This window comes from Hypanus sabinus, chromosome 1, assembly GCF_030144855.1.
Source record: "Hypanus sabinus isolate sHypSab1 chromosome 1, sHypSab1.hap1, whole genome shotgun sequence".
NCBI classification, from domain to species: Eukaryota; Metazoa; Chordata; class Chondrichthyes; order Myliobatiformes; family Dasyatidae; genus Hypanus; species Hypanus sabinus.
Window position 1 is genome coordinate 36,300,063 of NC_082706.1, and position 24,723 is coordinate 36,324,785.

The following is a 24,723-nucleotide window of genomic DNA, read 5'->3' on the forward strand; positions in this document are numbered from 1 at the left end:
GTGCAGGTCAATGGAGCATAGGCAGAATAATACAGACAAAATGGGACATAGCACACAAAATGCTGGTAGAACACAGCAGGCCAGGCAGCACTTATGCCTGCTGTGTTCCACCAGCATTTTGTGTGTGTTGTTTGAATTTCCAGCATCTGCAGATTTCCTCGTGTTTGCTCTTTAAAATGGGACTTGGACCTGTTTCTGTGCTTTAGTGCTTTATGACTCTAAGAACTGCTCAGGGAGTAATGGGAAATTAACCCACCCTTCTCTAATGCCCAGTGAGGGTAAAAATGTTTCCCCTTCCTCAGATATCCACACCCATTGAGCAAAAAATCCCAGCAATGATGTTATAAATCAGAAAATGCTGGAATCTCTCACTGGGTCAGGTAGCACCTGTGGAACGAGGGAGCCTACATTTCAGGTGAAAGGCCCTCTGTCAGATTGAACAAGGTTAGTGTTAAGTTGCAGAGTGGGTGGGGAAAGAATGGAAGACTTGGGCAAGGCAACACTCAGTTTGTCATGGTGATAAGTAAGCTTACTGACGAGTTAAAGAGGGCTGTTAGAGACAGGACACATGGAAAGTACAACTAGTGAATGTGGAGGGATTGATCAGGTCAGACTACCAGTGGAGAGAACATTTCTATCAATTATCACCTTCTACCAATGATAACTCTTCTGAAGAGCTTAATTAATCATAAATTAACACATTTATTTTTGAAAGAATGAACTACATCTTGGAAGACTATCCAATTTTACAACTTCCATTATTTTAGGAAATTCCACTTGCTCTTTTATCTTGTTACTCTTTCCCGGGAACTTCTAGTAATACCGTGCTCAGAATGACACTTTTGCCATAACATTGGGTTACTGTTTTCTGATTCCAGCCACTACACTGACAATTCTGAGCTTGAAGTATACCATTAGTTATTTCACAAAAGGGAGATCAAAGGGAAAACACACACTTTTATTTTTTTTTAAATTTCAAACAGGCAATAAAAGGGTTTCAAGATCATCTACATTTCAGACATTTAGCTAGTAATATATTCTACCAAAACACATGTACAAACAGATTTACAACAAAGACTGTACAATTTGTAAATGAAAAATACAGCAGGAGCCAGTGCAAGCTGAGGACAACCATCTCCCCAGCTACTCCTCTCGGGTCTATGCACTCTGGCTGTCCTCTGGGGCTTCTCACACAACACACACAATTCACAACTGCAAGGAAAGATAAACTGAAAAGTCGAGATGAATTTGATCAAAATACACCTTCATAATTCTATCCGGAGTTAACCAGAGACAATGGAAGTAATTTTCTAGGGAAATCTTTCACGCACATTACAAATGGGTTCACGTGAACTCCCAGCAAATCCTGTCCTTTCAGACCTCCCCCTCAGAGCTGGATTCTTGCCAGATATTAATGTGGTAGATTTCCAAGGACTTCTTATTTTCATACTTACACCAATGTCCTGCAGACCAAGTTGGAAAGTCCAGCAGCATCTCAAATTTAACGGACTGAGCTCATCCCAAAGACTGCGACAGGCATAGTCTGTTAAATAATGCCATTGTGATAACATCCAGTGGAACATCTAGTTCTTCAAATGCCACAGAAGATGGTAAGGTCAGTTAAGGACAGTCAATTTCCTTGGTTTGCTCTCATCAATGTTCCCCCAACTACTATTTAGCAGCAGGAGTGGCAGTGAGAAGTGCATCTTGATATCAGATCACTGCAATCTGGAGCTGATCAGGGCAATGAGCCCTTTCTCCCTCCAAGGACCCTTAAACATCATCCACAGTAATGGGCCCCTGACCCGGCACCCACATCTGCCGATTTTGGGCCAAAGTGGTTAATACAGAATCAATGACTGAATGTTGCCTGAGGGAGATGGACATGAAAAGTTCTCCTCTTCCCCAGATGACTCAAGATCCCTTCTTTGGGGCAAAAGAACCTACCATTTATCCCAGGTCTCACAGCAAACCAGGAAGAATGGAAGATTTCTCCGGGACTGACTGCTACAGTTATCACATGTCACTAGTTTCCTCGTTATTCAGGACGTATGTGAGGGAGGGATTGCTCTGTGGGTGTAGCAGCAGGATTTATTGTGCAGGTTCCAGTGACATAGCAGTTTTTCCTCCTTCCGTAGCACCACCTGAAAACAAAGGAAGTAACTTCAAGAACTTGAAAAGGTAACATGAAAAGATATTTTGGAACTGTTACCCACCTCTGTTAAATGTCACATTCCCCAAGCAGTTTATTTTTGCAAACTGAAACATTTACAACACTTGTGGCAATGATACCCCCAATCATGCCTGTACCAAGTCAGTATAGAGTTGGCGAATGTGATCCCAAATTTCAGCTCCTAGACTTTGAGTACACTTTCAACAACTTTAATGAAGGATTCTGAATCCTCCACCATACCCAGGGTCCATGTTCCATCACTGGCAAAGGGGAAGAACATATCTCCACAGAAAGAGAAACAAACAAAACGTTTTATTTTATCAGCATAAACCAATGCTAAGTAATGCCATCTCCCTAACAGCAGAGGGAGATAGAGAGAGCAAATACAGCAGGACCCCACTCCTACTGAGATTGGGTGAGTCCAGAACTAGAGTTCATGGAGTAAGGGTTAAAGGGGAAATGCTTTAGGGGAACACGAGAGGGAATTTCTTCACTGAAAGGATGGTGAGAGCTGCCAGTGGAAGTGACGTATGCAGGTTTGATTTCAACATTTAAGAGAAATTTGGATAAGTGCATGCATGGAAAGCTATGGTCCAGGTACTAAGTAGAACAATGGTTTGGCACGGACTAGATGGGCTGAACGGTCTCCTTCTGTGCTGTAGTGCTCTATAACTCTATGACGCAGCCCCAGCAGACATTGTAGCAAACAGGCAGTTAATGAGTCAAGTCCCCAGTACTGAGGAAAGGACCAGTGGTAGAAACTCGGAAATTAGATTGCTGGGGGTTTGGGAGGAAGAGAGGGAATGAGTAAAGTTAATAAAGTGAAGGAAAAAAAAATAGAGACATGGAAAGGGAGATCAATAAGGACTCCATTGTAAAATGGCTTGAAAGATGTTAGCTACTGGGATATGAATGATACAACTATACAAAGAAGTAAGGAAGAGCAAGAGTGAAACCTCACAGCTAATCCATTCCCCAGCCCTTGCCTGCCCTTCTTCCTCAACGTCACAAGCTCACCTTTAACAGACTGCTTACTGAACTCCTCCTCCAGCTCCGCATCCAGTAGGTCATAACTGGGAGACCCAGGAAGTGGGCCTGCCGGTACATCTGGGAGGACAGAAATTTTCTCCGGTGTGGTTTCCAAGAGAGCATTCAACTCATCTTCCAATTCACTCATGTTAACACCTCCTTAGCCAGAATGAAAGAAGACAACATTAGCAGAAGATCCAGACTTCAAGATTCCCCAGATACTATCAAGATCCAACATGTACAAATCTATTAAACCTGGTGAAGTACTGATGGCTGGTAACTATGCTAATTGTTCCACAGCCTTCAGATAAACCATTTGCTTCCCCCAATCAGAGAAAATCTCAACAGGTTTCCTCTTCAGGGACCTAGTGCCTTTAGGAAGTATCACCAGATTGGGTAAAAAATGATGCCGGAAAGCTCAGGTCTAGCATGTTTTACACCCCTCAGAGCAGTACTTTTGGTGTAACATACGAAGAGGAAGGGACAGCTGGGGGGGGGGGGGGGGGGGGACAAGAGCAAGTCAATGCTTCAAACCCAGTCAGTATCACAGAAACCTCTGCCATTTTAATGGCTCATTTCTGTTCATTATGATTTATAGTTGCCTGAAGGTGGAAAAGGTGACCCAGGTCATGCGGAATTGGCAGCCACGGAGCCAACACTTCAGGGGGGATGGGGGAGAAAAACCATCCCACCAGCAGATAGTTAATGAACAGGAGGAATCAATTTAAAGTATTTCTGAATCATTGCTCTGGAATGATTAGTGAAGAGAAAGATTGTGTTTCTGTTTGAACAGTTAGCTGTACAAATCAACAAACAGAAGTCAACATCAGGAAACCTCACCTATTTCAGCAAAGTTTTCACCAGCCAGAGTCCGGTTTATATCATCCTGTGTTTCACAGAACTAAAAAAAACAAAGAAAGAACAACCATTAAATAATTTCATGCACAATGACAGTTCAACCATCTCTGGACAATGCCCAATTGACAGCCAGTCACTGTTATCAGTCAAAATAAAACCAGACCCAGTGAGACAATACCAAATGCTCATATTCACATATTCATACTTTCTTAAAGCCATTCAACCCATTTACCCTCAGAGAATACCAAACCCCGCTTCCCCAACATATTTTGTTGATCAAGGGCAGAAATGTCCGGAGTCAAACAGAAATAAGCCTTTTGCTCAATCCCATCAGTACCAACTGTACAGCAGCCCTCACTACTCGTCACAACCAAAGATGTGGGAGAAAGCCAGGACAGCAGATGAAACCCACAAAGTTTGAGGGAGACACTGCAAATTCCACACGGACAACACCAGAGGTCAGGATCAAAGCCGGGTCACAGGATGCAGATACGACAGCTACAGTAATGTCATAATGAGAACCCATTACTCCTGGTCAACGCTGTAATGGAATTGCTGGTTGCATTGGAATGTCCATCATCTGTACCTCCCTCTGCATCTGGATCCTCAACTTCCTCATAGGCAAATCTCAATCATTAACAGTATTTCCTTCTCACTGACCACCAACAAACTCGCACGTCAATGATGTGTTCCTAACTCCCAAGCACAACTCCAATGCCATCTCCAAGTTCGACAATGACACCACTGTCGTTGGATGAATCACACGTGGTGATGAGTCAACTCACCAGAGCAACACAGATCACCTGGTTAAGTGGTGCTGCAAAAGCAGCCTCTTGTTGCTCAGTATCAGCAAAACTAAGGAGCTTATTGCTGACTTTAGGAAGAGGAAGGCAGGTGAACAACTGCCAGTCTACATCAGAGAATCAGCAGCTTTAAATTCCTGAGTGTTAATCTACTGCATGACGTCCTACGCTCAGTACATAGATACCGTATTAAGGAAAATGGACTGATGTCTTTACTTTCTCTGGAGATTCATGAAGTCTGGCCTATCACTGAAAACTCTGAGTGACTTCTACAGATGTAGAAAGCACCCTGGCTGGCTGCATCATGGTCCAGTAGGATAATCCAAAAACGTAGGTACGTAACGAGCTGCAGGGAACAGAGCAAATGGCCGCTTGGTGTTTTGAGCAGTGGCCAATCAGTGATCGAAAGTGTGAGTAGATGTAGCTCACTCAGGCTCGCTGATTAAGAACATAAGGCATCGATTCGCGCCAGCTTGGTATTTTGAGCAGCAGCCAGTCAGTGATCGGAAACAAATGGCAAAAACAAATACAAATAAAACAAAGACAACTGAAGTCATCATTGTTGGAGTGGACAGCATTAGAGAGATTATTTGAGGGTTTAGCTCTTCGAAGCTTCAGCTTGGAGAGACTTGAGTGAGAGAAGGTGAGAAAGCTGTATCTGCAGTTAGACCAGCAGGGATGCCACATGAGAGCTGAATGCTCCTCTTGTATGAGAGAAGGCAGGGAGACCTTGCAAGCAGAACAAGTGTTACACCTGCCCCTACACCTACTCCGTCACTACCATTCAGGGCCCAAACAATCCTTCCAGGTGAGGCGATACTTCACCTGAGTCTGTTGGGGTCATATACTGTGTCTGGTGCTCCTGGTGTGGCCTCCAACAGAGCTTGGGAGACCGCTTTGCCGAGCACTTACGCTCTGTCCACCAGAAGACACGGGATCTCCCTGCAGCCACTCATTTTATTCCACTTCCCATTCATTCCCATCCCGATATGATAATCCATGACCTCCTCTACTGTCACATGAGGCCACACTCAGGTTAGAGGAACAGTACCTTATATTCTGTCTGGGGAGACTCCAAACTGATGGCATGAACATTGATCTCTCAAACCTGGTAATCCATCTCCCACCCCCCCCCCCCCCCGTACCATTCCCCATCCCCTTTTCCCTCTCTCATCTTATCTCCTCACTTGCTCATCACCTCCCTCTGGTGCTCCTCCCCCTTTTCTTTCTTCCATGGCCTTCTGTCTTCTCCTATTAGATTCCACCTTCTCCAGCGCTGTATCTCTTTCCCCAATCAACTTCTCAGCTCTTTACTTCATCCCTCTCCCTCCCGGTTTCACCTATCACCTTGTGTTTCTCTCTTCCCTCCCCCACCTTTTAAATCTACTCATCTTTTTTTCTCCAGTCCTACCAAAGGGTCTCAGCCCAAAACGTCAACTGTACTTTTTTCCATAGGTGCTGCCTGGCCTGCCGAGTTCCTCCAGCACTTTTTGTGTGTTGCTCAGATTTCCGGCATCTGCAGATATTCTTGTTTGATATTTAAATCGTTCTTAGCAACACATGAAGTACCGGAGGATTGGAAGGTAGCCAATATTGTTGTGCTGTTTAAGAAAGCCTCTAAAAATAAACCAAGAAATTATAGACCAGTGAGCCTGACATCAGTAGTGGGAAAAGGTATTCTAAAGGACCAGAGTATTTGGACAGACATAGATTGATTAGGGATATTCAGCATGGCTTTGTGCTTGGTAGGTTGTGTCTAACCAATATTATAGAGTTTTTCGAAGAAGTTACAGAAAATGGACAAAGGCAAGGCAGTGGTTGATGTCTACACGGACTTTAGCAAGGTATTTGTCAAGGCCCCACATGGGAGGTTGGTCAAAAAGGTTCAGTTGCTTGGCATTCAAGACGAGGTAATAAATTGGTTTCAACATTGGTTTTGTGGGAGAAGCCAGAGAGTTTCAGTAGATGGTGGCTTCTCTGACTGGAGGCCTGTGTCTAGTGGAGTGCCGCAGGGATCGGTGCTGTGTCTGTTGTTTGTCATCTATATCAATGATCTGAATGAGGATGTGGTTAACTGAATCAGCAAGTTTGCAGATGACACCGAGACTGGAAGTGTAGTGGACAGTGGGGAAAACCGTCAGTGCTTGCAGCGGGATCTGGACCAGTTGGAAAAGTGGGCTAAAACGGCAGATGGAATTTAATGCAGACAAACGTGAGAAGTTGCACTTCAGCAGGACCAACCAAGGTTAAGTTTTACACAGTGAGGAGTGTGGTAGAATGAAAGAATCTGGGAATCCATTGAAAGTGGCGTTACAGGTAGATATGTCATTGACTTTCAACTCTGTGTGGATGGACCTTCAGATTATCTGCTGATTTACAATTCTAATCTACTGCTGTCACAGACTGTGCTATTGTTCTTGTATCCTAGGAATTCACACACTTTATTGAATGAAAATGCAGGCAGGAGGGTTCAGGTCACAATAATGTCCTCTGTTTTCAGGCTGCTTGACCACCTGCAGTGTGTGAAGATGACACAGGCAAACCGTCTGGAACAGTTGAGATATTGTCATGATGCAACACACAATGTCTTTTGTTGAAACAAAGTGAGAATATATTTAAAAAAAACAAACAGCAGATAGTAATTTATATTTGTTACATTATTTTACAAGCAGATTTTCTAGTGCAAAAGCTTACTGAATGAGTTCCAACCAAGGATAGAGAGCTGGCCCACAAACGAAGCCCTCCAGATGTATAAACAAACATTGTTAAAATACAGATTAAACCATGAGATTAGAAGATGATAAATATTATTTGTGGAGCTTTATGTGTGAGTTTGTTTAATGATAGAGTCCAAAGTTACCCCTCTATAGCAGAGTGGCCATTCAGTAACATGACCATGAACACTAATATCTTTGGCACAAGACCCAGCGTTCTCTCCTTATTGCTTGTAAAATTGGAAGCAAAATGCTCATACAACCATCCATCATCTGCTCCTGTGGTTTAGACACTAGAGTAGGTTAAAATATTGGCACATCCTGGGCCAAAGGACCTGTACTTTGCTGTAATGTCCCCATATCCTTTCTCCTCATTAAATCCTAACTGGGTTAAAATGCAGACCAACTGCACTACCTTGTTTACCAAGACTCTGAAAACATCTGATCTCATTCAGGGTTACCTTGTTCTACAGTCGCCAATGATGCTTCCGAGAAATTCTAATGAACACAGGAAAAACAAACTGCTGGAGGTACTCAGTGGGCCAGGCAGCATCATTATATCATGATATAATGATAATGATCATCAACATTATCTGCATGTCATATGACTTAGGTGTTCATAGTCTCATTACCATGATTGTTCTTGGCAAATAAGTGCCATTGCCTTCTGGACAAAAGACTTAACAAGATTGGTGGCCCCATCCATTATCAAGAGATTTCAGAGATTGCCTGCCTGCATAACCAGGTCTTGTGATATGTACCAGCTGCTCATTTGACCATCCACCACATGCTCCCATGGCTTAGATATTAGAGTAGGTTAAAAGATCCTGTACTATGCTGTAATTTAGATTGAGACCTTTCATCTGGATTTGTCCATTTGTCCATAGCCAGGGCATCAAAGGGTATGGGGTGAAAGCAGGGGAGTGGGGATGACTGGATGAAGTGGATCAGCCCATGATTGAATGGTGGAGCAGCCTCGATGGGCTGAATGGCCCATTTCTGCTCCTAAAACTTATGGTCTTATTTCCATTCACAAACGCTGCCTGATTTTCTGAGTCCCTTGAGCTATTTGTTTCTGCTCCATCTGCAGATTCCTGTATCTCCAAACCTAATGAAAGATCTGTCAGATCTCAGCCCCTTTTGGCTCGTTCTTCCAGTCAGGGACCGGGTTCATAATTCACAAAGGAAAGCATGAAGTCACTCACCTGTTCAATCTGATCCATCAGGTTCTCAACTTTCTCTACACTCACATCTTTCATGGACTGCCTCAAAGCTCCGAGCCCCGCCTGATAAGCTTCAACAACCTGGCAATTTGCACAAGAAGTAATAAATTATCTCAACACTGGAAGACAAAACAACCCTGCCACAACCCAATATCCACGAGTGATTACTGAAAGCTGAGACAATTACTGCCTTCCCATTATCCTTCCACAGTAGACTGCGCCACCAGAGGGAGATAAGAGCAAAACTATCATTACTGTACCTTTACGTCAGTCTGGGAAGAGTGAATGCGATCGAGGATAGTCTGGATCATATCAAGTTTTGCGTGGATATCCTCCAGCTGTTTATCTGTTCTCTTCCGCAATTTTAGAGATTTCAGTGCCTTAAATGGAAAGAAACACTTAAGCGTGTGCAATAACTTCATTATTGACGGAGTAACACCCTCACTAATTTTTATAGATGCACCGTAGAAAGCATTCTTCTCGGGTGCATCACAACCTGGTATGGAAGTTGTCCTGTCCAAGACCGGAAGAAGCTGCAGAAGATCGTGAACACAGCCCAGCACATCACACAAACCAATCTTCCATCCTTGGACTCACTTTACACCACACGCTGTCGGAGCAGTTCTGCCAGGATAATCAAGGACACGACCCACCCAGCCAACACATATTTTGTCCCTCTTCCCTCCGGGAGAAGGTTCAGGAGCTTGAAGACTCCTACGGCCAGATTTGGGAACAGCTTCTTTCCAACTGTGATAAGACTGCTAAACGGATCCTGACCCGGATCTGGGCCGTACCTTCCAGATATCCGGACCTGTCTCCCGGTTTTTTTGCACTACCTTACTTTCCCTATTTTTTAAAATTTATAATTAAAATTTTTATTATATTTACTATTGATTTGTACTCCAGGGAGTGTGAAGTGCAGAATCAAATATCGCTGTGGTGATTGTACGCTCTAGTATCAATTGTTTGGCGACAATAAAGTAATACAGTATCCTCTCCCCCACCTCCTCAGGTTACTCCAAACACCAGCATCTCTCTTCTTGGCTTTGGAGTTCAACATCTTGCCCTCTGCTTTTGATCACAGGTCACCTAAAACACTATAACGGAGAGGGGGGAGAGGGTACAACACAATGCATGCATGATTTGACCTGACAGCCGGAGCTTCATCAGACTGCAAAGAAAAGCGAGCAAGACCACCAGGAGCACTGGAACCCACTGCAGTCTGTTCTTACAACTGCATTAAAACGCTGGGGGCAGCAGCAAAGCAACTTAAATGGCAGAACTGACTGAAGAGAGAAACACTCACCAAATTCTTTTTACCGGCCTTTAAGTGCTTCCTTGCATCCTCTTTGTAACTGGAAAAATAAATATTTTTGAACAAACAGCTACTTTACCAGCTTATTTATTTAGGCAAAATCAAAGCTTTCTTTCCTTTATTCTCTTGCGGAAAGGGAGTAGGGGATGAACCCTGTAGCTGCCAAGGGAAGGGAGGCACTGAGCAAAGGCTCAGTCCAGCTCGGTGGGAAAGGCACAATTCATCTGAGCTCTCACTCTGGCCTTCAGTTTGGAACATCAGCTGGCAAATGCAAGAAAAGAAGATCTGTTTGTCTGCAGCTATAAGTAAAATACTGGAGATAACTGGTCCTTTCCGAAAACGTAACTTAGAAAACTGATGAAAAAGCCAGAAACCACGTCCTTCTCTATAACTCTCGCCACCAGTATCAGTTTATGAAGATAGTATCCCTGCCAATTTAAGTAAGAATTTCTGGCTGCAATCTGAGGCAGAGGCTGCAACAGTTTGGATCCTTCATTACAGAACCTATTTCCCTCACAGAAGGAAGTGAGCAGAATTGTGGAACTATGCAAGATGAGGGATACTGAGGCTCCAGTCAGGAAAAACAAGGATGTATCAGGTAGGGGCAGCTGAGATCAAATAATAAACACAAGGGAACCTGCAGATGCTGAAAATCTTGAGCAGCACATTCAAAATGCTGGAGGAACTCAGCAGGTCAGGCTGCGTCAATGGAGGGAAATGTTACGTTGACGTTTTGGGCTGAGACCCTTCATCAGGACTAGCAGGGAAGGGGACAGAAGCCAGAATAAAAAAGTAAGGACAGGAGGAGGAGTACAAGATAGCAGGTGAAGGGGAAGGTGGGTGGGAGGGGAGGGGGATGGAGTAAGCAGCTGGAGCTGATTGCTGGAAGAGTTAAAGAGTTGGAAAAAAAGGAATCCCACTGGAGTGGACAATGGTAGAAAGGGAAGGATGAGTGGAAACAAGGGCAGGTGATGGGCACGTGAGGAAAAAAGAAGGGGACAGAGGGTAATAAGAATGGGGAATGGAAAAAGAGAAAGGGGGGTAATAACCAGAAGCTAAATAAATCGATGTTCATGCCATCAAGCTTGATACTAGCCAGACAGAATATGAGGTGGAACTTCTCCAACCTGAGTTTCGCTTCATCATGGCAGTAGAGGAAGCCATGGACAGACATATCAGAATGGAAAGTTGAACTGAAATGGGGATCCTGCCTTTTGCAGCAGACAGACGCATCCAGCCACAGTCCTCCTCACCTCGTCTCACCTATCACCTTCCAACTTGCACTCCTTCCCCTCTCCCCACTTCTTTTTCTGGCTTTTGCCCCCTTCCTTTCCAGTCCTGATGCAAGGATTTTGGCCCAAATCGTTGACTAGATCATTCCCCTCTATAGATGCTACCTGACTTGCTAAGTTCCTCCAGCATTTTATTCAGGATCAAACGAATTCTTTTACGGTTGGCAGTTAGCGTGGCACTATTACAGCTGGGGGAGTTCTGGAGTTTGAAGTTTAATTCCGGTGCTGTTCTGCAAGGAGTCTCTGTAAATCCTCCCTGGGTTTTCTGCAGGACCTCCACTTTCCTCCCATAGTTCCAACACGAACCAGGTCGTTTAGTTGGTCAATTGTGCCATGTTTAGGTTGGGGTTAATCATGTTTGTCAGGGGTTGCTGAGGTGGCGAGCCTCGAAGGGCCAGAGGGCCTACATCCAGCACTATCACTAAATATAATGTAAAACACGTAAGGATACACACAGGGAAATCAAGAGAGCAAAAATGCGACATGAGATGCCCCTGGCAGAAAAGGTAAAAGAGAATTCTTTGAGATGTTTTAATTATAGGGTAATTACGGAGAGAATAGGTTTCCTTAAGGATCAGTGGAGCCATGGGTGATGGGCGAAGTTGAAATGATAAATTCTTACTTCTGTTCATCATGGAGAAGGTAATTGAAGCTAGAAAATTATGGAAAGAGCACAGTGATGTCATGACACATATCAACATCATGAAAGAGATGTTGGTGATCTGGAGGTGCATAATGGTGAAAAGATCCCTGGGGTTTGACCAAGTACATCCCAGGACATTGTGGGATGCAAAGGAAGAAATTGCTGGGGTATGGCAGATATTCTGTATCTTTCTTAGCCACAGGTGAAATACCATGGGAGAAGAGGATGTGGGGGTGTGGCTGAAATCGTGTTTGATTTAAAGCCTGCAAGTTCAAGCCAGGGAACTACAGGCTGGAAAGCAGGTGCAGAGGACTCTGAGAACAGGATATACCTACAATGGTAAGGCAAGGACTATTTAGGGACAGTTAGCGCAATTCTGAGTGTGGGAAATCTTGTCTCACAAATTTGATAGAGTTTTGTTTGAAGAGGTGAGCAGGTAGATTGACAGGGCGAGGCAGCTGATGTTGTCTATCTGGACCTTTTTTGACAAGACCCACATGGTACACTGGTCTGGAAGGTTAAATCACACAGGATCCAAGGTGAGCTAACTAACTGGCCTGGTGGTGGGAGTCAGAGGGTGGCAGTGGAAGACTGTTTTTCAGACTGTGACCAGTGATCTGGCACAGGGACTGGTGCTGGGTCTCTTGTTTGTCTCTGTATTGACAGTTTGGTTGAGAATGTAGGCAGCATTCTCATTAGCTAGTTGCAAATGACACCAACATTGGCAGCATAGTGGACGGTGAAGAAGATTGTCTAAGGTTACAACAGGATCTAAATGAGGAAAGTGGGAAAAGAAATAGCAGACACGAGGAAATCTGCAGATGCTGGAAATTCAAACAACAACACACACAAAATGCTGGTGGAACATAGCAGGCCAGGCAGCATCTATAAGGAGAAGCGCTGTCGACATTTTGGGCCGAGACCCTTCGTCAGGACTAACTGAAAGGAAAGATAGTAAGATCAGAGCTTTCCTTTTGGTTAGTCCTGATGAAGGGTCTCGGCCTGAAACGTCGACAGCACTTCTCCCTATAGATGCTGCCTGGCCTGCTGTGTTCCACCAGCACTTTGTGTGTGCCAGTGTAGAACATGCTGGCATTAAGAAAGAGAATGTGCTGGAACAGGCTAAATATGTTGATGTTAAGAAAAAGGATCTGTTGAAACTTCTGAAAAACATTAGGACAGATAAGTCCCCTTTATAACTGTCAAAGATGTGCAAGTCAGTTCTGAAGCACTGGAGCATAAATGGCTGAGTGGAGACTGAAAGATGTATGTAAATATGTTACCAGAGTCTTTTAGAATGCAGAGGTTTGAGGTGAAAGGTTAAAGTTTAAAAGAGATGGACAAGTCTCATTTTCATTTACAGAGTGGTGCACATCTGGCAGGTGAGGTGAAAGAAGCAGATAAGAGGGCACCATTTAAAAGACATTTTAGACAGACATGTGAACAGACCATAAGCAGGCACTCAGAATTAGACTGGCACATAATGGACTGAAGGCCTTTGCCCATGTTCCACTGTTCTATATAACACGTTAATTTTGAATTTGCACTGTGCCCAAAATGAAGCTCTAGATTGAAAAATAAAAACTTTGACTGAGCAGAGTTGCAAAAGTGACGGTTTTATTTTTTTTCTGTCATACCTTTCAGCCTCCTGGGAAAGTGTTTCTGCTTTCTGTGATAACATCTTCTCACAATTCACCAAGTGGTACACCCCAATGTCAACCTCAGTTACTGCCAAAACTTTGCTGCTGGTAGGGTGGGTGAACTTCACTATCTGCGTGACATGTGAAAGAGATGCACTGAGTTTGAACCCTCACAACAAATCCCAGCAAATCGAGCGTAGCTGATGAAGCACATCTACCTTATCACCATCAAGTTCAACAACTGTGACTTTCTTTTCTTTCTGGAGCTGCAGCAGACACACACAGAAGGTCTTCTCATCCTCGCACACAGTCTGGCACACTTGCTGCAGTGTCGAGAAAGCTGCCACGGGATGTGATTTGTCCAGGAAATTATGGCAAAGTTTTAAAACATCAGCCGCCTTTTCCTAGAGAAAGGGCACAATGCAAAATAATGAAGCTTTGTTTGTAATGACTGGAGGTAAAAAGAGGTGATAAACATTGTAATAAATCGTGCACAATAAATTACAGGAGGCATTACATGGAGAAAGGCTAACGGAAACAACTCTATAGGAAGGCCAGCACTGACAGCAGTCTGGGTCTTGGATAGGTGAATACCCCTTTTTTTGTGACCTCAGGCTGCACACTGCAGGGCTGGAGCTTTCACTGTTACTACAGTAAAACCTCTAGGCTGGGGATATCTGTGCAGCCAAGTTTAAGGAGTGGGAGGCCTGCTTCCATCACATCTATCAGGAGGGAGTGGACAATCGCAGCGTCCAGTCCAGGTCCGTGTACACGTGCAGCAGCCTTCCCAGTCCAGCCTCACTGAATCTGCCAAGGTGCACTGTTCACCCCAGACCCCATCAGCAACCTCTGCACACGGCTTCACACTAAGCTATGCTGTGAGATGATGACTTCGGGCGATTCATCGCTGTGGGAGTGTCGGCCTAGGGCTGGACCTCAAACTGCGCAGCAGTGAGCATAGCGGTTAAGAGCCTTTGTAACGCACTTGCACAGTAACAATTGCTCCGACATGCCTATTCCTCAGAATCCACCCTCAGTGTTGGGAGCTATCAAGTGAACCCACTGTGTTTTCTCCAGCCACAAATATTCCTCGTAGCACAACACAGGTTAGAGAAGAGCTGAGGTCCTGTAAAGACAACCCTATGATTTCAGTCTGAGACCAACGTGAGGGGAGGGGGGGAACCCATGGAAAGCATGGTGTTACCTAGCCAAGCACTGAAGGCCTGAGCTAATCAGCTGGCTGGAGTGTTTTCTGACATTTTTAACATCTTGCTTTAGCAGTCCAATGTACCCACATTTTTTTATTATTTCTGTTTTTGCATTATTTTTTATTTAATTTAATATACTTACATTTATTTATTTTCTATATTTATCATGTATTGCATTGTACTGCTGCCGCTGTTAACAAATTTCACAACATATGCCGATGATACTAAACCTGATTCCACTTCAAATATGCTTCAATCATATCGAAAACCCAAGAGAAATGAGAAAACCTGCCTCAATAACTACCGTCCAGTCTCACTTACGTCCATTATGATGAAGTGCTTTGGGAGGTTGGTCATAAAATATTTCAACTCCATCTTCAGGTGTGTCTTGGCATTGCTCCAATTTGCCTACCATCACAATAGGTCAATTCACAATTAGCTCTTCACTCAGCCCTTGAACATTCGGACAGTGAAGATGCACACATTAGGATGCTCTTCATTGATTTCAGCTCTGCATTCAACACTGTCATCCCATCAAAACTAATCAATAAACTCCATGACCTAGGCCTTGACAGCCCCTTGTGCAACTGGCGGTGACCAATCAGCATATAGGAGGGAGATTGAAAATCTAGCGGGATGGTGCCACAACAACCACCTTGCACTCAATGTCTGCAAAGCCATGAATTATTAGGGGATTGAAGGTGAAGAGGGTGAGTAACTTTAAATTCCTTGGTATTATCATATCAGAGGATTTGTCCTGGGACCATTGCAAAGGCATGGAAGTGCCCCTAATTTCTTCGAAGTTTGTGCAGATCATCTAAAACTTTGATAAACTTCTCTTGGTGTGCAGTGGAGAGCATCCTGACTGGTTGCATCACAGCCTGGAATGGAAACACCAATACTCATGAATGGAAAAGACCGCAGAATATAGTGAATACAGCCCAGTTCATCACGGGTAAAGCCCTGGCCAACACCACTGAGCACATTTACATGGTGCGCTGCCACAGAAAATGTAGCATCCATCATCAAGGCCATGCTCTGCCATCAGGAAGGAGGTACAGGAGCACGAGGCCTCCAACATCAGGTTCAGGAACAGTTATTACCCTTTATCCATTAGACTCCTGAACCAGGGTGCACAACCTCAGTCACCTCAACAGTGAACGGATCCCACAACCTACAGACTCACTTTCAAGGACTCAACAGTCATTTATTTAATTTTAACATAATTGCATAGTTTGTCTTCTTTTGCACACTGGTTGCTTGCCTATCTTTCTTTGTGTGCAGATTTTTATTGATTACACTGTTTCTGTGTATCCATTGTGAATGCCTGTGAGAAAATGAAACTCAAGATTATATATGGTGACATATACATACTTTGATGAAAAATTTACTTTGAACGTGAGTTTAGGGAACCAGGTAGCTGCCACAGAGCAGGTCGTCAAAGATTGTAATACTTCATTTGCTTCCTCTGCCATGAGCTGGTGAGAGTAGGAATAGGATTCGTCTGATGAATGTGTGGCTGAAGGGATGGTGCGAGGGAAAGGGCTTTAGTTTCCTGGGTCACTGGCACCAGTCCTGAGGAAAGGGGTCAAATCTGCACAAGTGGTACAGATTACACCTTGACCAGAGTGGGACCAACATCTTTGTGGGGAGGTTTAAAAAGAATTGGCAGGGGAAGTGGGCTCAAGTAGATGTTCAAATGGAGCAAGACAGAGGTTTTCCCCTCTGTCGCAGGAAAGCAATATCCATCCTCAGGGATCCCCACCACCCAGGACATGCTCTCTTCTCACTGCTGCCATCAGGAAGAAGGTACAGGAGCCCCAGGACTCACAGCACCAGGTTTAGGAACTGTGATTACCCCTCAACCTCCAAGCTCTTGTACCAAAGAGGCTCCATCATTGAAATATTCCCACAACCAATGGACTCAATCACCTCATCTCTCAATATTTATTGCTTCTTAATTATTATTATTTGTTCTTTTCTATTTGCACAGTCGGTTGCCTTCTGGACTCTGGCTGAACGTTCTAGTTGAATGGTCTTTCATTGATTCTGTTATGCTTGTTATTCTACAGATTTATTCGGTATGCCCACAAAAGGATGAATATCAGGGTTGTATATGGTGACATATATGTACTTTGATAATAAACTCACTAAAGATTTTGATGTAGACTGCTTGCATTAAATTTCAATGAAGTAGTTGAATTAAACATTTTGACTAACAAGTGATTTACAAAACAAACACGAGGAAATCTGCAGATGCTGGAAATTCAAGCAATGCACACAAAATGCTGGTGGAACACAGCAGGCCAGGCAGCATCTATAAGGAGAAGCACTGTCGATGTTTCGGGCCGAGACCCTTCGTCAGGACTAACTGAAAAGAGAGATACTAAGAGATTTGAAAGTAGTGGGGGGGAAGGGGAAATGCAAAATGATAGGAGAAGACCAGAGGGGGTGGGGTGAAGCTAAGAGCTGGAAAGGTGATTGGCGAAAGAGATACAGAGCTGGAGAAGGGAAAGGATCATGGGACGGGAGGCCTCAGGAGAAAGAAAGGGGGAGGGGAGCACCAGAGGGAGATGGAGAACAGGCAGAGTGATGGGCAGAGAGAGAAAAAAGACAAACAACTAAATATTGTCAGGGATGGGGTAAGATCCCCAATGTACAATACTGCCTAACACAGGGTCTACAATACTGCCAAGGGAGATACAGCAGGATTAGTAACTCAGTATCAGGGGGGAGGGGTGCACAGTAGGGTAGAGAATCTTTAGGTGAGGTGGGGGGCAGGAAGTAAGAGGGGAAAAGGTATTATACTGTTAGTCAAAGACTGTAGTACTTCAGTGAAGATAGACAGTTTTGTGACTGGATGCTTGTTACCAGTGGTGTCAAAACAGGGACTGGTACTGGGACCCTTGCTATTTGTAACACGTGAATGATTTTGATGTGGCTGCAGGTGATATGATCACCAAGTTTACCGGTGACACTAAGATTGGTGGAGTTGTTGCCAGCAGGGAGGTGGTCTTAGTTTACAGGGTGCTACTGATGTGTGGGTGAAATGGGCTAAGAAATGGCAGATGGAGTTTAAGTAATGTTGTAAGTAGTTTATTGTCTAATGAGATACAGTACAACAAGCATCACACACATAGGTACAGACAACTTAGAGCATAAATTGTACATAACTTAAAACAGAAAATTACACAGTACAGTCGAATAAACCTTTGCAAAAACAAACAATCAGAGATGTCCATAGTAGTGCAAGAGGTTGTCCATACTGTTCCATTACTGAGGTTGGGTATTGTGCTGTAAGTGTAGGTGTAGGTGTAGTGTAGGTGTGCTGTATTCCTGTCATTCTTACAAGTTAACAGATATAACAAGCGAGTACAAGTTCCACTCTTTATACTGAGGAATACATTTAATTCTCTCACCTTTAGTCGCTCAATAACAATGAACGATTCATCAGGCGAAACAGTACTGTTTCCCAGAAAAGAGGAGAGTGTCCACTTGAAGGGCTTGATGAGGAACAGCCCCACGCCCCATGCCAGCCAGCCAGCATCAACACTTGCCGCTAAGCTTGACTCCTTCTGAATCAGCCCTCGTCTTAGCAGGGAGAGAGATCAGAGAAGAGTTAGAAAACTACCCAAAGTGGGTAGACTGGGCAGATCAGTTACTGGCTACGCGCTGGGGTGGGTGAATAGTCAGCAACAGTGTAAACGCAAAGGCAGGAACAAGGGGGCAGGGTCGATTTTGGAGCTATTAGCTGGGATTTCGCAGAGGCCGATTGGGCAGGACTGTTGGTAAAAGGATATCAGGGCAGCATGTTCCTGTTGGGATGAAGGACAAGGTTGTAAGTTAAGAGAACGTTGTTTGACAAGTGGTGTCAGGGAAAAGGAGCATAAAACAGATTTAGACATCTGCACAGTCCATGAATCCTGAACACCACCTCATTGCCCATTTTATATCTTGTGCTATTATTTTATAATTTATAGTAATTTTACGTCTTTACACTGTACCTCAGCTGCAAAGCAACAAATTTAACATCAAGTAAGTTAGTGAAAATAAACTTACTTCTGATTTAGTTTGGAGCAAGCAAATCTCTCAACGACTATAAGAAGTGTAGGTGTGCATTGATAGGATGCAGTGCTGGGCTGAGTAACATCAAATGGGAGATCAACCCAGAAAAGTGTGAAGTGAACACGAAGAAATCTGCAGATGCTGGAAATTCAAACAACACACACAAAATGCTGGTGGAACACAGCAGGCCAGGCAGCATCTAGAGGAAGAAGCACTGTTGACGTTTCGGGCCGAGACCCTTCGTCAGTCCTATAGATGCTGCCTGGCCTGCTGTGTTCCACCAGCATTTTGTGTGTGTTGAAAGTGTGAAGTGATTCGTTTTGGAAAATCAAATTTGAAGGCAGAAAACAGGGTCAACAGCAGTATTCTTGGCAGTGTGGAGGAAGGGGGATCTTTGGGGGGGTGCGGGGTCCGGGTCCATAGATACCACACAAATTGATGGATTGTTAAGAAGGCATATGGTACTTTGGCCTTCATTAGTTGGAGTATTGAGTTTAAGAGTTGTGAGGCTATATAAAACCCTGGAAGTATTGTGTTCAGTTCTGGTCACCTCATTATAGGAAGGACGTGGAAGCTGTAGAGTGCAGAGGAGATATATGAAGATCCGGCCTGTTTAATGAAGAAAGGTTAAGGGAGCTTGGGCTTTTCGCTTTGGAGAGGAGGATGAGAGGTAACTTGATAGAGGTGTTCAGGATGACAAGAGGCACAGGTTGTGGAAATAGATGGAGACTTTTTCCAAAGGTAGAATGGTGAATATGAGGTGACATAATATTAGCAGGGATAGTTGCAGAGACAGATACATCATGCACATACAAGAACATTTTAGATAGGTACACAGATGATAGAAAAATGTAGGAGTATGTCGAAGAGAAGGATTAGATTGATCAGCATATCACAGGCCAAAGGGTCTGCACTGTCCTATGTTTTATTCATGTTTTATTCATTTAAGGAGGGTAAAACAAGATGGATCTGGGAGGGTTAAGGGAAATTTCTGCAGATTCTAGAAATAAAAGAAAGGTGGCGGCTAGGGAGAGATAAGCGCATAAAAATCCACCACGGCTGTCTGTATGCGCAGCAAAAAGCAATGGATCCAATTTTTATAATATCTGATGTTTCTCATCAGTTTTTATTGTGGAAATAATGGATGCAAAGGAATTGAGGCAAATGAGTTGTGATGTCTTGGACCATATAAAACTTAAACAAAGACAAGTATTAAAGAGACTAAATTCCCAGGGTCTGACCAAGTACATTCTTATTTCTTGCAGGAACCCAAGGAAGGAAATGTGTGGAATATAAAGCAAGAATACTGTCAGATCATTCCCCCTTGATAATGACAATGATAATGATGGATAAGGAGGAATCGATCTATAGATGGAGATTTAATTCAATCCTATTAAAACATCAAGATTTTTGTGATTTTATGAAAAAACAAATTCAATTTTGTTCCTCCCCCCCCCCCCCCCCGGGATCCGGGGGGGGGGGGGAGTGATACGGAATCAGGGGGGGGGGGAGTGAGGCGGGATCGGGGGGGGGGGGGGGGGGGGAGTGAGACGGGATCTGGGGGGGGGGGGAGTGAGGCGGGATCGGGGGGGGGGGGGGGGGGGGGAGTGAGGCGGGATCGGGGGGGGGGGGGGGAGTGAGACGGAATCAGGGGGGGGGGAGTGAGACGGAATCAGGGGGGGGGAGTGAGGCGGGATCGGGGGGGGGGGGGGGGGGAGTGAGACGGGATCCGGGAGGGCGGGAGACGGGATCCGGGGGCGGGAGACGGGATCCGGGGGGGCGGGAGTGAGACGGGATCGGGGGGGGGGGGGGGGGGGGGGGAGTGAGACGGGATCGGGGGGGGGGGAGTGAGACGGGATCGGGGGGGGGGGGAGTGAGACGGGATCGGGGGGGGGGGGAGTGAGACGGAATCAGGGGGGGGGGAGTGAGACGGGATCCGGGAGGGCGGGAGACGGGATCCGGGGGCGGGAGACGGGATCCGGGGGGGCGGGAGTGAGACGGGATCGGGGGGGGGGGGGGGGGGAGTGAGACGGGATCCGGGAGGGCGGGAGACGGGATCCGGGGGCGGGAGACGGGATCCGGGGGGGCGGGAGTGAGACGGGATCGGGGGGGGGGGGGGGAGTGAGACGGGATCGGGGGGGGGGGGAGTGAGACGGATTCAGGGGGGGGGGGAGTGAGACGGGATCCGGGAGGGCGGGAGACGGGATCCGGGGGGCGGGAGACGGGATCCGGGGGGGCGGGAGTGAGACGGGATCCGGGGGGGCGGGAGTGAGACGGGATCCGGGGGGGCGGGAGACGAGATCCGGGGGGGCGGGAGACGGGATCCGGGGGGGCGGGAGTGAGACGGGATCCGGGGGGGCGGGAGACGGGATCCGGGGGGGGGGAGTGAGACGGGATCCGGGGGGGAGTGAGACGGGATCCGGGGGGGGAGTGAGACGGGATCCGGGGGGGCGGGAGACGGGATCCGGGGGGGGCGGGAGACGGGATCCGGGGGGGGGGGCGGGAGACGGGATCCGGGGGGGGGCGGGAGACGGGATCCGGGGGGGGGGAGTGAGACGGGATTCGGGGGGGAGTGAGACGGGATCCGGGGGGGAGTGAGACGGGAGACGGGGGGGGAGTGAGACGGGATCCGGGGGGCGGGAGACGGGATCCGGGGGGGGGCGGGAGACGGGATCCGGGGGGGAGTGAGACGGGATCCGGGGGGGCGGGAGTGAGACGGGATCCGGGGGGGCGGGAGACGGGATCCGGGGGGCGGGAGACGGGATCCGGGGGGGGGGGGCGGGAGACGGGATCCGGGGGGGCGGGAGACGGGATCCGGGGGGCGGGAGACGGGGGGGGAGTGAGACGGGATCCGGGGGGGCGGGAGACGGGATCCGGGGGGCGGGAGACGGGGGGGGAGTGAGACGGGATCCGGGGGGCGGGAGACGGGATCCGGGGGGGGGCGGGAGACGGGATCCGGGGGGGAGTGAGACGGGATCCGGGGGGGCGGGAGACGGGATCCGGGGGGGCGGGAGACGGGATCCGGGGGGGCGGGAGACGGGATCCGGGGGGCGGGAGACGGGGGGGGGGAGTGAGACGGGATCCGGGGGGGCGGGAGACGGGATCCGGGGGGGCGGGAGACGGGATCCGGGGGGGCGGGAGACGGGATCCGGGGGGGGCGGGAGACGGGATCCGGGGGGGCGGGAGACGGGATCCGGGGGGCGGGAGACGGGGGGGGGGAGTGTGACGGGATCCGGGGGGGAGTGAGACGGGATCCGGGGGGGCGGGAGACGAGATCCGGGGGGGCGGGAGACGGGATCCGGGGGGGCGGGATTTGTGGATCAGGGGAGCGGGACAGAGCGGTTGGTGTTAAGGAATTGACCCGAGCCGACCTGACCCTGGTTCGGCCGTGTCAAGGAGCGCCGCCTCCGTCACCTGGTCATGTCTTGCACCACGGTGTCAAGGCCGAGAGGTGATGAGCCTTTCCTCTGGAACCAGACCCCGAGCTCCCGCAGGGTGAAGCCGATCCGGCCCCGCCGGCGCGATGCTTCCAGTATCAGCGCCGACCAGAAGGCGAGTTTACTGTCCCAGTCCGAGCAGTCCACCTCGCGGTTCTGCTTGAAGGCTGAGAAGAGGAAGGCCATGCGCTCCTCGTCGCCCCAGTCCGGGCATATCTCTTCCATCGATGGCTCCGTCATTGCGCCGCATCGAGCGATAATTGAGACCGAGGCTTTGCTGCTTGGACCAGGCCTTTGCTGTCGATCAGAGTCAACTTTAATCTGGACCAATCAGCAACGTCGGACTCTCAACCAATCAGCGTACAAAGGGCGGGGCTTGGCTTCCGCAGTCGGTTTCGCTCCACGAACTTGTGAGGATCTCGGTCCCGGATTACTCAAATCGGAGCCGGACACGGAGCCTGGGCGTGCAGAGATGGAGCAAGAACTCCAGTTCAGAAGCCTCCCTCCCTGCCCCGCCCACCAACTTTCCTGCCTTATTTGGGTAGTTATCCGAGATTCCCATATCGGCCGCACCAGTCACCCCGGAACTCACAGCCTGGGAGGCTCCCGGGGAGGAGAAGAACTTGGGTTAAACTCCCACCAATGTGACCTTGACTGGGCAATGAATCCCCTGGATGATTGGTTTGACAGTGAATCTGCAGGAGGCTGCGTCTCGATTTCACAGTCTCCCATCAACGAAGCAAACAAACTGACTGACGATTACGTTACCTTCATTTGGGCAGGTGTGCAGATGCTGCTGTTGCCACCGGCAGTAATAAAATCAGGAAAAGGGGATAAGAGGCTATCCAGCCCCCCTAAATCTGCTCTAGGATTCATCAAGGTCATGACTGACTGCCCACCTCAGCTGCGCGATCTCTAGATCGTTGGCAATCCTCTAATGTCCCGTTATTTATACATCCCTCTTTATAAGGCATTCTAGAGGTTCTCTCAGAATAAAGACATTTTCCTCACCTCAGTCTTAAATGGTTTACTGTGATTGCTAGCTGTGGACACCTTAGCCACAAAAAAGCGTCCTCCTCACATTCTAAGAGATTCTGCAGTTGCAGGAAACCTTGAGCTACAGTCCAGGGGTCAGCAACCTTTACCACTGAAAGAGCCACTTGGACCCGTTTCCCACAGAAAAGAAAACACTGGGAGCCGCAAAACCCGTTTGACATTTAAAATGAAATAACACTGCATACAACGTTTTGTTTTGCCTTTCTGCTATGTATAAACAAACTATAATGTGTTGCATTTATGAAATTGATGAACTCCTGCAGAGAAAACGAAATTACATTTCTGCATGCAACAAAAACATTTTGAACTCCGAAAAAAAGACGTTGGGTTGAAGGTTACTTTTAAGTAAAATACTCAACGTCTATTTGAGTCCTTCTTGTATTTATGAAAAACGCCAAACTTAAATTTGCCGCCAGCAGCAAACCAAAAATAACGTCAGCCAGCTGTCAACCTGAAAAATAAAAGGACTATTTCACTGAACAATGAAAACATATGAATATACGTAAAATAATAGGCAATTAAAATATTTATCATACTTGTTCAGGTTGACTCACACCTGACAATGCAGTCGTATTCAGTAGAGATGAATCGATGCTTAGGGGAGTGACCGGGAAGGATAATGTGTTTTTTTCCTCTCTGAACTCACAGAAGCGTTTCCCAAACGATGTTTGCATTGCGATGATTGCAGAATGTAAATACTCCGAATTTATCATGTTGTGACCTTGTTTGAACTCTCTCAAATTGGGGAAGTGAGACAATGTGCCTTTCTGTAAATCTCTGGCAAGCAACGTCAACTTGCGCTCGAATGCCAAAACATCCTCCAACATGTGCAGGGCTGTACGTCCTTTCCCCTGAAGAGCTGTGTTCAGCGTGTTCAGGTGCGCTGTCATGTCTACCATGAAGTGTAGCTTTTCCAGCCACTCTGGCTGTTCCAGCTCAGGAAAGTTGAGCCCTTTGCTGCCCAGGAAAGTTTTCACTTCTTCCAGACACGCGACAAAGCGTTTCAGCACCTTCCCTCTGGACAGCCAGCGATAAAAACACGTTGTAGCGGTGTCAGTAAACTGCAGTCAAAGATAGCTTTATTTGAACTAAACAGCCTTGCTTTTAAGCCTTCCTCAACCCACCCCCCATGGGCGCGGATGCTGCAAAAGACACGTACTCACAAACCCCCGTAGGCTATCTCCCTTAGCCTGAACGCTGGCTAATTGTGAGCCGGTTCGGATGTGTCAGGAAATGGGTCGCCACAACGTCTTATTTAGATTGTACA

General features: G+C 46.9%; 1 protein-coding gene across 1 annotated transcript; it reads right to left on the reverse strand.

The window, feature by feature from the left end:
• Nucleotides 1–937: 937 nt before the first annotated feature.
• Nucleotides 938–22,888, reverse strand: chmp7 (charged multivesicular body protein 7). The gene is made up of 10 exons (XM_059967367.1): nt 22,378–22,888; nt 18,318–18,489; nt 13,909–14,094; nt 13,688–13,821; nt 10,107–10,155; nt 9,061–9,180; nt 8,783–8,881; nt 4,043–4,103; nt 3,191–3,361; nt 938–2,144 (listed from the first exon to the last, which is right to left on the reverse strand). The coding sequence occupies exons 1-10, from the start codon at nt 22,638–22,640 to the stop codon at nt 2,092–2,094; spliced, it is 1,308 nt and encodes a 435-aa protein (XP_059823350.1). The 5' UTR covers nt 22,641–22,888; the 3' UTR covers nt 938–2,091.
• Nucleotides 22,889–24,723: the final 1,835 nt, after the last annotated feature.

Coding starts and splice junctions, on each gene's coding strand:
- chmp7 (XM_059967367.1), bottom strand. CDS start 22,640: ATGACGGAGCCATCGATGGAAGAGATATGCCCGGACTGGGGCGACGAG. Junction 14,095..18,317: donor TTGTTATTGAGCGACTAAAG/GTGAGAGAATTA, acceptor CCCTTTCTCTAG/GAAAAGGCGGCTGATGTTTT. Junction 9,181..10,106: donor AGGCCGGTAAAAAGAATTTG/GTGAGTGTTTCT, acceptor TTTCCATTTAAG/GCACTGAAATCTCTAAAATT.